This window comes from Guyanagaster necrorhizus (genome assembly GCF_019112545.1).
Source record: "Guyanagaster necrorhizus MCA 3950 unplaced genomic scaffold BT62scaffold_17, whole genome shotgun sequence".
In the NCBI taxonomy this organism is placed as follows: domain Eukaryota; kingdom Fungi; phylum Basidiomycota; class Agaricomycetes; order Agaricales; family Physalacriaceae; genus Guyanagaster; species Guyanagaster necrorhizus.
Window position 1 is genome coordinate 145,613 of NW_025064896.1, and position 17,444 is coordinate 163,056.

Below are 17,444 nucleotides of genomic sequence, written 5' to 3' on the forward strand. Positions count from 1 at the left end.
AGATGTGTGTAGCCTTAGTTGCCAGTCCAGGCTGGTGATACCTGCCATCCATGCTTCAAAACGAACTCAATGCGTGCCTCGGCAGCTGACTGGTTCAAAAGACTAGGGCGACCTGCAAAAGGTACGAATCCTTTGGGGTGTATACTGGCGTTTTGAAATCCTTTTTTTAAGTACAAGAGAGCGCAGATGTTCGTGGTGACTGGTGGAGAATCAAGCATGGGACGCGATGGGCGGCGTCGGCAAACGCCGATATTCATTTTCCCTTGCACCACCGTGTTGCTCATGGATGGTCGGATTTCGTAACTGAGGTGAGTCTGACTACTACCTCTTTCTATATTTATTATCTGACCAGCCGTTCCAAGCAGCAGAAACCTGGTTGTCGACCCTATTAAAGTCGGAAGAGCGTTTACATTTTTCGAGCTATGAGACATGAACGTTACCTGCAGTTCTGAATTCCCATCGTTGATAACAGCGCATATATGCGATACCTCTCAGACAAAGCTGTGGTCCTTTGATTATTAGTATGATTTCTTCTATTTTTTGTTCCTTCTGGGGCCCATTGCAAGTCATTACAAGCTCATTTACGATGTATAATGGCCCCCTGTAAATGCAGAAATCCGCTTCATCCGCACTTTTGTTGTCGACACGAGCTGGTACGGCCTTATCGCGGCACCACTGAGCTAGGGAAGACAGATCAGAATAAATGCCCAGATCCGCTGGACATATCAACGTTGGTTCTTCCTCAACCAAATTTGCTCCGTTTCAATCCTGGTGAATTGTCATACTGAGTGGGAGTAATTACAAGCAAAAGTTAGATATGACGGGGTCCATGTTGTGATGTATCTACTTAGGACTCTGATGACCTTCTATAGATGGTTTTGAGCCTCAGTCATACCTTCTGCACGACTCCCGTCTCACTGAATCGTCCTGTCGGTAGTATATCGCGGTACAGGACGTATCACATGAACAGCTAATGGCCGATCTATGTATCTGGTCCGACACCCGTGCTTGTGTTTGACATCATGTCTGCTAAGGCCAAGGCCAACACCTACATCGGCTACAGAGTAAACATCCGTCATTACGGGACTTTGCTTCAGTAACTAACTCTACCAGGGGTAGAATTCAACCATTCCTACAATGGCTAGCTTCGACGACCCCGTTTCCGAATCCCGTGGCGACTATTCAACATGAAACTAGGATCGCATATTTGCCTCGTTTCATCGTGGATCACGGCTTTCAAACAGTTTGAACTAATCTAATTTTTCCTCCCGCTCATGACTGCTTAGTCTCGTGCCCACCGCATAAAAGGCGCATCATTAATGGGGACACAGCATCGACACCGGCTCTGCTGTCCGACCTCCCCGAGGGTATCCGTTTTTCAAGCATAGCGTCAGAATCTTTGCTGGATCTGTACAGGGCGCTTCCACAAGCCGTTTGAGAGGTGCACTTTGCGGGAGTTGGAGCCATTGCTGCGCCTCAGTCTAAGTTCGTCCTACAAGTTTCTTCCGCACCACCCAATTAAAACGTACAGATACGATACGGGGATATAGTCTCCTGTGCACTGCACCACCTCAGCCTCCGCTCTTTGGTCTGGTCGTTTTTGGAATGCGCATGGTATAAAACGCCGCCAAAGTTGGAAGTAATTATTCGTTGTCCATCTTTTTCTTTCTTCGCCTTTCCATAGGGATATTCCCTTTGGTTTATTTGTTCATAATGATCTCTTCTTTGTTTGCTTTTGCTCTTCTACCCGCCGTTATGGCGACGTACGGTTCGACGTACAATGTGACTGTAGGCGCCAATGGCAAGTTCGCCTATGATCCCGAATACGTCTACGCTGCGCCAGGCGATGTGATTAATTTTATTTTGTATGCATCACTTCTTCATATCGCTGTCATTATGCTAACTATCACTCAGTGAGCCGAAGAATCACACAGTAACCCAATCGTCTTTCGAGGCTCCCTGCGTTCCTCTGAATGGCGGTATTAACTCTGGATTGTTAGTTGCATAAACAACTCTCTCATTGTGATCTGACGGCGTCCACAGCGTTCCAGTTGCGCCAGACAACAAGTACCTATCTGCGTTCCAAGTCAAGGTCGTCGACGACAACCCCGTTTGGTTCCACTGCGAACAGACCGGCCACTGCGGAGCTGGTATATATACGAATCTCTTTGTATAAGCCTGCATCTTCCTGACATTCAACGTCAACAGGGATGGTGTTCGCCATCAATCCTCCTCCTGGGACATTCGATCAGTTCAAGGCCCTGGCCATCGCTACGGGTGGTCCCTTTCCCCCTCCTCCAACTGTGAGTACGACTACGGATTGGGCCAAGCCCACCAAGCCCGTACCCGTCGACCACAAGATCATCGTTGGAGTAAACGGAACGCTCGCCTATAGTCCCCCGAATATCACTGCTGCTGTTGGCGATACAGTCACGTTTAAATTCCAACCCAAGAATCATACGGTTACCCAGAGCAACTTCGCTAACCCATGTGTGCCTTTGGAGACTTCGACTGGAACGGTCGGGTTCTTCTCCGGATTGTAAGGCCCATCTCGTCCTTCCCCTTGTAGCGTGTTTCCTGATATCGCTGCTACAGTAGGCCGGTTTCTGCAAATGCGACATACATCCCGACGTTCCAAATTACCGTTAACGATGTGAGCAAGCCTTTTTGTGTCATAACGTGCCGTGTTGACATTCCGCTAGACCAACCCAATTTGGGCCTATTGCAGCCAGACTGTGCCCGTCAGTCACTGTGCATCAGGCATGGTTTTCGCCATCAATGCTCCCGAGAGTGGGCCGAACACCTTTGCGGCGTTCAAGGCACTTGCCATTGCAACGAATAAAACTTCCTATTGAGGGGGTTTGGACCTGTTGTGAATATTTAAATGGACTTAGTTTTGCTTAGATATCGTCATTTGGACCGTTAGTGTACCTATCGAATGCGCAGTCAACTACCTTGGCTATGAATGTTTCGTATTTCCTTTAGGTCTTTGACTGACCGCTGCGAACAATGTGGACATATGTTGCCTGCCTCTTTCAGCAAAACACGACTCACGTCCTAGTCTGGAATGTTATAATTCTCTCCCTGTTCTTGTTCTCGTTTGCATGCCATTCAAAAGCGCATTGTTTGTGTACCATCCCAGGGCTTGCTTGAAATCATATTCAGATGAAATTCTCCAAATTTGCTTTATGCAATGAGCTTCATAGAAAGCATACGAAAAGGAACAAGCGGTTCTTGGATTCAACTTTCTGGACAATGGGACAAGACTTTATCTTGCTCAATAATACGTGGGTCTGCTGTTAGCTTAGTACCAATTTAGTACCGTTTCAAGTTCCAAAGGTCGTTCCAGGAAGTTCTTTGCCTACCAAGAGTCGGGATGTATCCCACGATTTAAGGGGGGATTTCACGATAAAACTTGGAGGTCCTACCTTTTTCCATTACGCCTCCGTTCTTTCACAAGGACAAGACAAGAATTCTGGCACCGTACCGTGTAATGATGATGATGATAACCCCTCATCCGACTTCTCTCCAATGGACCCTCTATTCTCTCAAGAAATCCTCGAACCCGTAATCGACGCTATTACCCTATGGTCGGACACCTATCGCACTACTCAAGCTCTAACATCCTGAACTCTCGCTTCGCATATCCTCTTCCCCCGCTCCAGATTTCATCTTTTCCACACCATCTGATTGAGCGACGCAAAACGATGCACCACGTTCGAAGACATTTCACCACGGATTGGTACCTGGGTCCATGTGTTACTTGATGTGTGCAGAGACTCGAAATGACGTCGCTCAATGAGGTGTGCGCTCATACGGAAAACCTCGAGGAGATCTTCCGTAGGGTGAAGTGGGGACACTCGGATTTGAGGGGCTCTCAGGCTTTGAAGAGGGTCTTTCTAGTAGAGTGGATACGACGGGGTTCTGGGAAGAGATCGAGGGTGTAGAGGAGCTTACTCCGTTTGGGCAGATCAAAGGCGGGAGCATGGTTCAATGGAGATTTGAAGTTGCTGGATGTTGAGTTTGGACCGTACGTCAAAATGAGGCTGAAGAATTTACCTTCGCTGTCGGTCAAGTTTGATGAGCCGAAACGAAGAGAAGTGGAGTCACCAATACTGATAGACAGTGCAAGTCGAAGACTTCGGGCCGATATCACTTCCTTTAAAAACACTGAGGATCAGAAAACTGGCGGTCTGTCTCAAAGAACAGTGTAAATATTGTCGTTGTGGCTGATGGTGATCACGAACTTGGACATCCCCACTGTGAAGGAAATAGACATCTTCATCCCTTTGCCTTCGAATCAAAGGCGCAAAGAGTCTTTGGGACGCTCTGGATGACATAAATACCAAGTTGATGGTCAATCTTTCTTGCAATAAACGTCGGCAGGCGTCTCGGGGATCATTTCAGGACATGGTGTGGAGGGATACTCTGGACAAGGAAAAAAATTGGGGACAATGAAGAATTTTATAGTGCATAGGGTGAGAAAGCCGACAGAGATGGATGTGCTGAATGTGCGGGTAATGTATACGAGGAGGCTTTTAGCGAAGACGGGACCACATTAGGTTAGAAATTGTAGTTATCTCCACTAATCCGAAGATCGGCTCCACATTGCCCGTCGTCGCCAATGGGGTGACGGAAGGTAGAGAGATATAAATAGTTGTTAAACCGACAGCCTGGGGTGATGATAGCAATGCGACGCGGTAGAAGGAATGCAAGATGGTAACCAAACCAGGACAAAGCCTACGGCATCATCGAAAATAATCATTCATTCTACACTCAATAGCCCTCCTGCAGCAGCTCCACGATGACCTCGTCTCTCAGAAACTCGTAGTGGCCTCCTGGGACAACCACAACCCGCGCGTCCGGGAGGCACTGCCTCGTGCCCATGTCCGGCCACTCGGTCCCATAAGCAGCACCCTTGGCCGCCACGACTACCGTCACAGGCGCTTTCACTGTCCTCAGCCACTGTGCCATCAGCTCAATGGACGACACTCCTTCTTTGTCTGTCGACAATTTATACACAAACTCGGCAGCCGCAGTGAGATATGCCCGGATGTTGCGGATTGACCGGCATACCATATCTAGGTCATTGGTACCGACAGTATCCCAAAGCCGCTGCTTGCGATGCGAGTCTCGGTCCATCATTGCCTTGATAGAAACCATACTCGCATCAAGCATCATCTCAACATTCTCTGGCACCCCGGGATCAGGATTTCCGTGTTTATTAGCGGCGTACACTAACATAGCTGGGAAGTGGTCCAGCATAACAGCTTGCGCAATCTCGTCACCGTTGTCCTCGAAGAGCTTCAGGAGGACGATGAGCAAAACGCTAGTCGACGAGTAGGACGCAAAACGGTAGGGGCCAGTGGGTCTGTCGGCTTTGATTTTGGAGAAATAGAAGAACGCCATGTCGTGCAGAGAGGTCAAGGGTGTATCCGGTGTGAAGGCCAGTGTCCAAACTGCCGTTCGGAAAGTGTCTGCGTAGGTCACGTATTCGAAGAAAGATCCATCGGCACCTAGGAAAGACTCAATTAACACACTGTATGTACGATAAGATTGCGCTTACCAGGAATAATGATCAAAGGCGATTCACCGTTGCCGTCTCGTAGCTTCATTACACTCTGACTTTGATCGGTAAATGATTGTTCATGCCGAGGCTTGTCTGAAGGAACAGTGCTGAGTCCATTGCTAGTATCTTGAGGAGTCGTTGTGGCTTGAGTATCGAGCACGAACCCATAAATGAAAGTGCTCAGTTCCGCGACGGAGGGTGAGTCGAACACAAAATTATGCGGGAGAGCTCTGACAGCTTTCACAGAGACTGCGTCAGACTCGCGAAGCGCACGAAGGATAGAGTTTCGGATGGCCATTGCTGTTAAACTACGTAACAGTCTATGAGCTACAGTGTCAGACGGATGCTAAAATGCATACCTGTCGCCTCCTGCTACAAAGATATCATCGGTGTCATTGACATCTCGTTCAAAAACAGCCCGAACGATATCTCTAATCATGGTTGTGATATTCTTCAGTGACCAGACCTGAGGGATTACCACATCAGCGGGAAATAGATGGTCAAGAGTCTTGTACAAAGCTTCGATTTCTTCCTTGTAAGTTTTCAGGATGGCGCTTCGTCGTGGGGTCCCCTTCGCAGTGAACTCAAATGGCTTTGTCGGTTTCGCAATGAGGATCATCTTCCAAATAATTGAACAATCAACCTTTTTAACAAAGGCAGAATGCCCACCTCCTTGTATATCCGGGAATGTTGGGGAGCTTGTTCATTCGCCTTGTTAATGGTGGCCCTATTGAACCAAAGGTTAACGATATCACGGGAAAACTGGGAGTCCCAAGCCAGACCATATTTTTGTCCGATACTCTGCCAATCGTATGACATCGCTCGAGTCAAAGGCTTCGTATGGCGTAGGCTGAATAAGGACGCCTGGTTGAAATTTCGATCGACCAAACATGACGGCTGCCGCGATACGTCTGTCCGCAACTAGACATGCCTCTGCATTGGATAGCATGAGAAACGTCGTGTGTGTCTGAAAATTGCTCACCAATTGGTACAGGATTGGTCTTCATAAGGGTGATGAGCATAATGGTGCGAAGAGTATGAAGCAGTATACCTTCTCCTAAAACATAGGTATGAAGATTAGTATTGTACTACAGGGGTAAGAAGAATACACTGTGTACCCCTGTATTGTGTATTATCTGGTCATCTGGAATCTGAATTAGACGAGTTTAAACTTGAGAGACCATCAACTCGCCGGCCCGCCCATACACCTTGAAAAGATTTCGATTCAAAGGATGCAGCTGCACCAGATCCTTCGTATCGAAAGCCTTCACTCCGTCAATTTCAGTATCGAGGACCGAAGGAGAATTCAGTCCATTTTCCTAAGAGCTCCACCCGTTTAGCAGAGACAACAGGAGATACAACATCAGAGACCTGCCTTGACGTACAGATGATAGATGCCCTCTTCATCTGTCGGAACAAAGGCGACATCGATATTACTCGGCATCTGCGAGATAGTCCACAACAGCTTCCAGAAACTTTACAGGGCACTTACCCTCATCCACTCGCACCCTTCAGCTGGGATGCTCTCTATTTATCGATCAGATCAACGCCTCACAGAAGATCAAATGGCGTTCGTACTGGGCAGTACCATGGATACAGCGGATTCAGTGCTTGAAAGAGAATAAGTGTGATGGCAGAGTCATCAAGAAAACAGCGACACCTACAGTCCAAAAACGGATACTATGAAAATCCCATTTGCAGCAAGAGTGTCACCAGCAGTCTTCTCAAGTGGACCGCCAGCGAACGTCTGGAAGATAGTCAACATAATTATTCAGCTACAAGGAACAACTTACAATCGCAGTCGTCGATTTGAGAGCTTCGATAGCCCGAGAATCCCGCGCCCAGTTCTATATCGCTAGTCTATTAGCAATGTTAATCAATTTCCGAGACGTTTTTCCGCACCTCCAGAAAAGAAGGAACACTAAAAATTATGGTGCTTCTGGTGTTGATCACGCTTGAAAGAAGCCGTTCGGCGGTCGGTACCATGGGCGGTTCTATAGGGGGGAAGCAGGCAATGATGGCTCCGGTTCCGACCTGTCACAAGCTGTCAGTGCTATTGAATAAAAGTCGAAAGAGATGAACACACGGAGAGTAAGATAGACGAAAACCCCATTGTGTCTATAACTAACTTCAGAACTCGTCTCGCCCAGGATGCATATAGAAAAGATACCTACGATACATTGGGACCGCCTGAGCTCCGACTACTTCTCCGCACAAGTCGATTTCCCCGTAATCTTAAGATCGTTCAGTTGGAGTGAGAAACGGAAATTGAAAACACATGCAAGGCCGAGTCAGATTTTGCAAGAGAATCCTTTGGGTAGTGTAAATGGGACTAGGGAACCGCGTCGTACCCGACGAATGGAGGACGATGGCCGTCTGCGACCATTCAGGCCGGATCGGTGCGAGGGGTTGGTATGAGCGTGCTTTGGAGGAATACAGATCGGCGAAGCATGGCATCGGTATCGTGATGATCCCTTCGTCAGCCACACTTTCCCTGAAATGACGGTAGACAATATCGGCAAGCTTCTGCAGCGTAGCATCTCCACTGACGACAAGATACTTGGAATTCGTTGACTTCATCAGATGAATAATGGCAGCAACAGAATTACGGGTGGAAATGGGGAAGGGGATCTTGCCGAGGCGCATTAGGCCAACGAGCACCGTAAAGTAGGTGATAGAGTCTGCTAGGTGTTGAGGCCTTTTAACACCAACGGAAATACGCAAGCATACCAGTATTGACCAGGATGCCTACAATAGCTGGAGATTCATCGTTGATGTGCTCCCTGAAATAATGTCCGGCCACATGAAATGCGGCAATGCCTTCCTCCCAGGTGATACTGCGAAATTTGCCATCGTCCGAGTCGTCGTATCGAAACAAACTGTGCTTAGCGCTGTGGCATCCATTGTAGTCGAATAATTCGGGGGGTGTAAGCGATCCATCCAGTGGAGGAGGATTGAAGGTCGAGGAGGAGACACCTTGGGGAGCCGGCAGTGACATCGTGTATTCGCATCAAGTCTCTGCCGGTGTTCGCTTGATATTTATGGAAATCTGAGTCTGACTATATTCCCATGACATTGAGTACGTCGACGTAATGATGCATGATTTCGACGCATTTCTGATGCGTCGAAACCGATTTCGTACTATAACACATTCATAGAAGGAAAGGGTCGGCAAGGATCAGAACATTCTTACAGTTGGCTCCTAAATTAGAAGGTACCGTAGGCTGCAAAGAAGTTTCCATATGGCTACTTATGCATACCCTGCGGACGACTAAGACGAGGGTATCACAGATGATAAAAATTGGAACATTCGTCAGTGTTTCGAAACTGACCTTTATACTTGATTGTTGGTCATCAGATACTCAAAGACGACTACAAAATGACCTGAAAGTAAGGATCAGAAGCACGCGACCACAGGGGGAAGCACTCACGAGTCACCTATCAGTATCTGTGAAAAAAGCAAGGGCCTTGATTCCAGCGACCATTTTCTCCGCGACGGCGGTCATAGGTGCAGATGATAGGGCTTTATGTCACTTTTAAGGACATGCGAAGGATTGTAAAATGTAAGTTGTCTATTGGTGTCGTCAAACATCAACGTCGGGAAGAAGAGGAGTGGCTTATGTAAGGAGCGCGTATCCCAAATACGAGCAAATTATAACGACGCGTCTCTCCAACCACGTTCTAATTCTGGAAATAGGCCTAGTTCGCAGGTATATCTCGGATGATAATAATTGGCACTCATGATGTACTCGGAAAACAACAGTATCAGATATTATGGCTAGCTGCCTGATATCATTTGTTTCCTTCAACATCTCGATGAAGTCAAGATGAACGTTGAAATTGTCATTGAGGACGACATAGCCAAGAACGATCCTTTAAAAGGAACAGCATTACCGCGGCACCAGCGGTCTGATTGAGTGCTCGTTGGTGATTTTGGCGATACCGTCCAAATTGCGCAATGATAATAAATTCAAGAATTCGAGTGTTTGAATGTATAAGCTAGAGAGAGAAGATTCTCGTGTCTGACCGGCAGAATGAGAGAAGAGTCCAATTGTTCCACTTCGATGTGCCTTCCGGGATACATATATGCGACAGGGTCGACCGGCTTGGCGGTCATACTGATGAGCTGTGATGAGGCAGGAAGAATATCAGGGTACCACACAGGGGAATTGTGCGACATCGTATACTCTACAGGCTATCCCCATGCCTGATCCCTTAGCGGAACCGAGTTTCTATAAAAATGGAAGGTTAGTGAGCATAATCTCGGTCAAATTTACTTCGGCGTACAATTACCCAGAGATACTAAAGCGTAGTTATATGCCAAAATATGACACGTACTGGGAGAAGATTCATCGATATTTGATCTTCAGGAATGATCAGATGATTGCAATCGATTGATACCAATCATACCGTGACAATCCTCTGCAACTCAGAAGTTCTGCGATAGAACAAGAAACCTTCAAATCAATCTGAAATCCGGGAAAGATGCCCAAGTATAAGATGCGTATCAGCGAGACAGGCCTGTCAAATTTCAATGAAGTAAGAGAGCTAGCTTCGGGCCAATCCGGTCCGTCGGCCCGACGACCGGTATAGGGTTTTCCCCATAATATTTTCTTCCTCTTCCCTTCCACATTCCCTTGTGGTCCAAAATTCTCATCGTGACTTCACCCGTTCATATGTCCAGGATTGGAAGTCCAAGGTTCCGCGACTGTCAAGTACTCAGCAACTTGAATGCTCTCACAGGTACAAATTGCTCATGATCAAACTCATGCATAGGTATATCTGAAGGGATGTACTCACGATAGGACAGGTGCAAGGCCACCCTGTGTGATCCATTTTCTCGGCGTCACTGGTGGGCGTGAACTCTGTTCAAGATTTATTAATGATGAACACATGCCATATACCTTTCATTAAGATGAACTTCTCACCGCAGAACCCGGAAACAACGCAAGCGCTTGATGTACGTTCACATTGCTGACGATTCCATGGAACGGCTTATCAGATTCCCAGCAGACTTTCATCGTCATGAGTGACCCTTTTCAAGGAGCGAGGAAGTAACAGCTTTTCCCCACCGGTGGTCCGACGGGAAATGGCTGTGGCCTGTGGATTGCTCTGCAGCCTTCAGCCAGAGTCGGACCTGGGATGCTTTGACATCGCAAATGCCTAGGCAAGTCTTTCTGACCGGCGAAACCTACAGCCGAGTCTTCTAATATCACTCCAGTGCTCGTCCAGGTCCTACTATCCCTCGATTCTATGCTCAAAAAAGACCCGACTACATGGCAAATTAATATCATTCTTGGAAAGTGTAAAGCGGAGATGGCGTTGGTGTAATCCTTAAGTCACCAAACACCGAGCTTAGGTACGCTTAAACTTTGGGTACAGGAGCTTTGTGATACGAAGCCTCTGTTGCGCCGTTAACGCTGCCTGCAGCATGAGATAACATCTCAGTCAGAGAATGAAGGGAACACCAGGCAATCGTTTTCGATATATCTCCATCGTGTTTGTTAACAGCTCAAGGTAACTTAGTAGCGGTGATTCTTGCTACTATCTTGATCGTGTCAACTCTCGACCCAACATGATTCCGAATGTGACCCTAGATCGAAAATTTCGGAAACCGCTTGTACGTATTTCACGTCGATTGTGGTACCATCGTTCGACAGACAGTGGCCGTTATCATACAATGAAGGCAGAATAATACATATTATACTCTTCTTGACATCATCCATAACAGACTGGAGAATCACTTCGAAGAAACCTTTTTGGGTGCTGAGTACGATTGTACGTATCTGGCTCCTACATCAAGGGGGCCTGTTACCCGTAAATCAGGCATGTGGAGCCTCATTTTCAACTCGGCTCCGATAAAATAACAGCTATAACTCCAAATCAGACCGGGTCGCCGTGACCACATCTGAGTCCTTGGAAGCGCAACGTAATGGCACAAATAACTGCCAGGAAACCAAGCAAAGCTATTGATAGTGGTAGGATCAATATAAGAGGAGCATGTGTAAATTACATGTAGAAGGATGCGGACGCATATATAAAGCCAATTTGTGAACGTCAGCGGGAAACTTTGCAATTATCCTTTCATAGGTGTAGATCCAGAGATCACGCCGGGTCAGTTTGAATGGCCCCGACCATGCTTTGGTCTCTGACGATTCCGGCTACTTGGCCCTAGAGCTGAGAATCCGCTGAAGTATATATCAACACCGTCAGTTTGAAGTAGTTGAATATTCCAGTCACCTATTAGAGTTTGTGCTGCTGAAAGATCTTGTCGGGTGAGATATTTATGACAAAAAGTTCCACACTTACTGTTGAGTACTGGTGTCTTGACGGGGTCTATCGACGGTGATAAAATCTCTACGAAATTACATTTAGAAAGCAAGCATAGAAAGAAGAAAATAGTGCACTTGAATTCCTTGAAGGAGTGTATAACCACTTCCTTGAAAAGCGTGAAGAAGCTCATTGCGAGGGCAGCACAGGTGCTAAGCGTGACCTGAGGATACAGTGATGAAGATTTGCAGCTTGCCTTTACTTCATTTATATGTTATAAATGCTATGCATATAAGCTGACTGGCAGTCGGTGATGTTAAATCTCCAGAGTGACAGATAACTTAGAAGCACGAATAGTTGGCAGATTGGGGAAATCATCACGAGGGACATGGCGAGTGCCTCATGAATGCGGGGATCAGCACACTGTCCTATTTGGTCCTTGAGAAAGTTGTTCATTTGAAACAGGCGTCTAATTCGAAGCAGGGTAGTGATATGGAAGAAAAGATTGTATCCGAGGACCAATGGCCAAGACTCGAAGGTTTCGAAAAATTCCGGGGTTTCACGTCCCGCGAATCGACTAAGACGAAGTAGCAACAATATGAACTCCGCGACGCCATTAATTGAATATATAATGGCGCTAGTCATGCTTATTATAGATAGCTGAAACAGTAAACAATACTGGAGAAAGTCGGAGAATAAGGTGTTCGACAGATATGATGGAACGTGGAAGCTCGGCCCGCCTGTCTAGGCGACTTAATCGTTGACGCGTCCTTCTTTTGTTCTCTCAAAAAGTGCAGGTACGATGTAACTAGGTTTACTTATGTCGAAATTCCCTCTTTCGAGAGAAAAATGCCTATGGTTCGACACCTTCGGTCTTGACATCTCTTGCACTGCCAGCTCAAGCATTGCCTTGTACTTAGATTGCAGTCACTCCGACTCAGTAAGCGCTCCACAGTGTTTTTCCAACATACAAAATGAATATAGCGCTTACATTGTTTTATAATTTCTAATAAACAGTGGGCCTTGCCGTCATCTCGAATCAAAACACCCTAGATAACAACTCGATTGGCCTGACCAAGGTTCTATGCGTCCTTGCCTGGCATATCATTTGTATTGTCTCATCTCCATGATATATTGGCATCACCGTGCGGATCTTTAGGGAGATATATACGCAGTTCACAGCAACAGTGGATCGTGTCATAGATCAATCACGGTTTTCGTACTCAGCCGAGATGTCAGTTACCAGGATAAGACTCATTTGAAGTTGACACTAACAGTCAAACTTCAAAGCATCATGTCAGCCTGCTTGGCGTCATATACTCCTACCTTCAGACTGCCTGCTTACTCACATACTCTTCAAAGAGCCGGTTTAGGTTTGATTTCCACCATCATAACAGCCGCCTCAACCTCGAGATAACATCACTAAGTTGAAATTTTTACCGCCCACGAAAAGTGCCTGGTAGCTGTCTCCGTCCCACCCGACGACGGAACAAGTTCGTACTGCTATGTTAGTTCATTACTGTAGCGCTGACTGATGCACATAGATATCAAGGTCCTGGTATACTGCAGTCCTTTGGTTCATATAAATAAAGAACATAAAGATACGTATCAGGTTGTCCTATAACAGGCACGTAAATGAGGGGAACTGCCTGATGGCAGGATGGTAGGATATTTGAGCGGTTAAGAGAGTAACCAAATTATAGGTCTTCGGGCGTCAAACTGCTATATTTCGGACACAAATCGTCCTAATGGGCTACGGTGCTTCAGTCAGTACAGATCCTGTGATGCAAGAACATGCGTACAGGTAGGGTCTATAACGCTATTCCAATCTCCCGCATCTTCAGCAAAAATCACTGCGAGACCACTGGGGCCCAAACTATTCATCACAATGATCGCACTCAACCGGAGATAACTCACGCTTCCAGATGCCAATCAATACGGCTGTAAGAAAGAGCGTCAGTCAGTCATCATGTCATGATTGAAATAGTTTGAACGATAGCCCACTAATGCAGGAACCACGGTCCAGGGTTATCCGTCCTAAACCGGATGGTCACATCACCTTTGTTCCCCGTGCTGACAACATCACGTCTAACGGGGTTCTCATAGTTGTATGTTGAAGCTCCGGACAACATCAAATACGTGCTAGGAATAATTCAGAACGACTTCAGACTGAACAGCTTATGGAGAACTCCCTCCGTGCAGATGGAACGGATGCTAGAACTGATGAGCGCGGAAACATGTCCTTCGATGAAAGCAGTCCTTACATCTCGGCCGGCAGCACTTCCAGGCATCGAAATCTAGATTGTCGCATTCGACGGAAGAGAGTATATGGAACCAGAAAGCAGAACATCATTCGCATTCTGAGCCCCGCTCAAAATCTGGAGAAGCACGAGCATAGTCGGCGGAATGAAGTTGGCGCCGTTGGGCGCTATCCTTCGATATTCCGGCGCTGAAGAGAAGGAACCAGATACCGAAACAGCAGTAAGCTTTTCCAATGAACGAGACTGACCTCATGGTATGTGTGCTTCCGTTCTGATCCTGTCCTATCTGTCCTATCTGTTCATGCTTTTATCATGATCCCAGCCACTCGAGAATCTCGGAGCCGTATGTCCTATTCTCCTTCCTCGTACGGGTGTTATCAACTTTTCTATACCCTGAATGTCCAGAAATCTGAGGCGTAGATTATGCCCTGAACTTGGTCTTTTCCTTCGTATGTCGTGCTTCTTCGTCGACTTCGTAATACTTAATTCCATTGATAGACATCAGGTAGGAGGTTCAATGTGCCAGTAAAGCCCTTCAAGCCAGCGCTGGGCGCAGCTCATATCCCTGCGAGATGAGAGATGAGGGACGTTGCCCGAGGCAAACGGGTCAGGACTTACAGTAGTTGTTGATTGGTCGGTCCGCTGCAAGCTGGCTGCAGGTGAGGCCACAACGTCTGTTAATTGGGAAGACACTCCTACAACGAAGGAAATAGCGCTGTCCTAGAGAGGAGGATTGGGCTAGACGCATTCAAATAGAACTTTCGGGATGAAGATTTACCTGCAAAGATCTCAATTCGATCCACGGTATAAGGCATATGGTTCACGCCGTCCACTTCGATGATTCTCCTGTCGGCTCTGTTGAGAACTTCTTGGAAATGATATAGTATATACGAAAATGTTATGGGCCTGTATGGATGTGGTGAAGGAGACATCGCAGGACATACTTACCATGCAAAAGCGATGTCTGATACAACCATAAGAAACAGAAGACAGATATAACGGACAAATCGGATGTAGGGTTGGAACTGAATCTATTCTTTGATAAGCAAAACATGCAGTAAAGTGAAGTTCAGTGAAACTTAACCTTCCCAGTCCATTGATTAATGCCGCGGCTGGCGTGCTAAACATCAAATAAGTATCTGGCGAGGATTTCGACCGCTTGGCGGGAGTGTGTTGCTTCTATCAAACACGATTAGTATTATTGAAGTACACAAAAGGAGAGCCCTACCGTCATCGACATCGCAAAGATTGGCGTGAGGATCATAGATAATGTAGGGCCCTCGTAGGCCATCGCAGTACTGGGTAGCTAGTCAAATCACGATCAACGGTCGAAAACTAGCTTCATTTTTAGAGTAGGCGAGAGTGATACCAAAATGTCCCTGCTTGTCCAGCGGAGTCGAACCTGTACTAGAAAAAGTCCCTCTTGGCTATGGGACACTTCTTGAAATTAGCAAATGCGAGTGGTATCAATATTCAAGACTTACTTTGTTTATAAAAGCCCGTCCATCAGCCCAGTTACTTTTTCTTTGGAAGAGTCCATGCCCATGCTGAAAGAATGTCATCAAAAGTTCACGAAACGTCTAAAGTACATACCATAGACGTGTTCTGCAAGGTGGTGTTGTCCGACAAATTGTTGAGGACATTGATTTCAAAGACGTCACCCTTTACAGAGATCAGCTCGTGCCAAGGTAAAGACCATGGGAATAAAAATCCGACCTTGGTATCGCTAAACCGGCCGCCATTACCAAGTGCCGCTACCCGGGAGAAGCAATCTGGCGCGACGTCGACAATGTTAGTGATGACGAGGTCTCATATAGGTCCAATCTTTCTTGAGTCGCACAAATGACCCCCAGGGTATTAAGGCAAAAGACAACGAAACCCCTATAGGCCATGATGAGGAACAGGGAAAAGAAAGCATTTTTTGGGTTTTATACACATTGGACGTACAGGGACTGTTGACCTCGGACGAGATCACTGTACAAGTTCGCACTTGTTGACTGATGGTCAGACATGGTGGATAATGCGGAGCCTCGAAATAATTGCGTCTAAGTACCGGAGGTGCCACGAAAGATCGTAAATGTTGCTATTTCCGCGTCACAGTCGACAAAGTCGAAGTTTAGGTTGTGAATCGATCTTTAGACTCAATGGAATCCTATTGAAGCCATTCACAGTAAGGGCTGTCCAGTCACTTTTTCTTCAGGTACAGAAGGAATCCAGCTGGGAAGTGTGGAAGGCGACGTTCACGTCTTGGTTTCGCGCAAGCGACCTTCAGAAACCTCAGATGATATTTTATAAGCGCGACAACAGAACCTCGGCGCATGCCAAAGTAAATGCATCTTCTTGTTTCAGAGGCCGGGGTTTCAGGAAAGATCTAGACATTAGGATAAACACATCTCTCAAGACAGGTGGAAGCATAAAATCGTACGATACACTTTTCGTCCCCGTGAAATACTCGGAAAAGGAGCACAAATCGAGCCTGGGTCGACTTTGATGACACGTTCGTGATCTCAATATCCGGCGTCCAATGGAGCTTTTGAAGACTTCTATATCAAGAGTATACAAGCAGACGACGACGGCCACTAGCGTAGGATACTATTCGACCGAAGACAATCTGATTGCAGCTTCGAAAGGAGAACACTAAAGAGCATCACTGCCTATTTTTCACTTTCATTCATGCACAAAATCTGTTCGAATTGAATATGGACACTTGGGCATACCTGTAGTGCGGAGATGCAACATTTGTGCCACATCATAGGGGGTGACAGGATCTGCCAACTGCCACACAGGAAAATTTCTATGAGCATCACAAAAGAGAGCTTGTATGCTTCACCAGAGTCAGTACAATGTTATTTGGCCCGGCATCTGACACGTTATTTATGCCTGTTGATCTACTTCCTTTTTACCACTATCACTGCACTGCCCAGATGAATCTGGAGTCTGTGCACCTCTGAGTGTGCTATTTTTGGTGCTGATCATCACAAGTGCCACACTCACCATCGGGATTGGTAACCATTGTGCTATGCATTACTCAGCTGATCTTCTTTGCTTGAAGATTCTAGTATGTACTCTCTAAGGTAGTATAAAAGCTGTATGTAGAGTGGGACACCCTTGTGCATTTGCCTTCAAGGGTTCCCTGTCACTTGGTAATCTACTCCCTTATCCAACACTGGGATGGGTCTGAGTGAGCCTTACATGCATAGAATCCTTTCTTTATCAAGAACAGGATAGGTTATGATGGAACTGTATTGCTAGGTACAAGAGAGGGAATCAGGAATGGCTAGTGATAGTCTCAGTTATAGCTACAGACAAGCAGGAATCTATGGCAATGCAACATGTGATCTCAG

The 17,444-nt window shown here is 46.6% G+C and overlaps 5 protein-coding genes across 5 annotated transcripts; 2 read left to right on the forward strand and 3 right to left on the reverse strand.

Moving 5' to 3' along the window:
- Positions 1–69: 69 nt before the first annotated feature.
- Positions 70–1,438, forward strand: BT62DRAFT_1007603 (uncharacterized protein; the record flags this gene model as incomplete). Its single annotated transcript, XM_043177360.1, has 5 exons — positions 70–121; positions 172–308; positions 938–1,012; positions 1,064–1,214; positions 1,287–1,438. The coding sequence occupies 5 exons, from the start codon at positions 70–72 to the stop codon at positions 1,436–1,438; spliced, it is 567 nt and encodes a 188-aa protein (XP_043038100.1).
- A 317-nt stretch (positions 1,439–1,755) lies between these two features.
- On the forward strand, positions 1,756–2,855 carry BT62DRAFT_981456 (Cupredoxin; the record flags this gene model as incomplete). The annotated part of the gene is made up of 6 exons (XM_043189600.1): positions 1,756–1,865; positions 1,915–1,995; positions 2,044–2,150; positions 2,209–2,539; positions 2,596–2,653; positions 2,703–2,855. The coding sequence occupies 6 exons, from the start codon at positions 1,756–1,758 to the stop codon at positions 2,853–2,855; spliced, it is 840 nt and encodes a 279-aa protein (XP_043038101.1).
- Positions 2,856–4,776: 1,921 nt separating this feature from the next.
- BT62DRAFT_1007606 (NRPS-like enzyme) lies at positions 4,777–8,567 on the reverse strand (the record flags this gene model as incomplete). The annotated part of the gene is made up of 19 exons (XM_043177361.1): positions 4,777–5,516; positions 5,567–5,877; positions 5,929–6,188; positions 6,239–6,296; positions 6,352–6,502; positions 6,552–6,570; positions 6,621–6,626; positions 6,688–6,720; positions 6,778–6,888; positions 6,951–7,013; positions 7,062–7,096; positions 7,148–7,179; positions 7,234–7,316; positions 7,363–7,416; positions 7,472–7,603; positions 7,656–7,687; positions 7,744–7,803; positions 7,921–8,250; positions 8,300–8,567. The coding sequence occupies 19 exons, from the start codon at positions 8,565–8,567 to the stop codon at positions 4,777–4,779; spliced, it is 2,778 nt and encodes a 925-aa protein (XP_043038102.1).
- Positions 8,568–13,536: 4,969 nt separating this feature from the next.
- Positions 13,537–13,971, reverse strand: BT62DRAFT_899126 (Cupredoxin; the record flags this gene model as incomplete). Its single annotated transcript, XM_043183355.1, has 4 exons — positions 13,537–13,584; positions 13,634–13,703; positions 13,757–13,780; positions 13,844–13,971. 4 exons carry the CDS (start codon positions 13,969–13,971, stop codon positions 13,537–13,539), a joined length of 270 nt encoding a protein of 89 aa, XP_043038103.1.
- Positions 13,972–14,795: 824 nt separating this feature from the next.
- BT62DRAFT_898977 (uncharacterized protein) lies at positions 14,796–15,410 on the reverse strand (the record flags this gene model as incomplete). The annotated part of the gene is made up of 4 exons (XM_043183351.1): positions 14,796–14,932; positions 14,967–15,125; positions 15,180–15,212; positions 15,257–15,410. Coding segments are annotated over 4 exons (483 nt in total), but the record flags the coding sequence as incomplete, so codon positions are not given.
- Between the last annotated feature and the right edge of the window lie 2,034 nt (positions 15,411–17,444).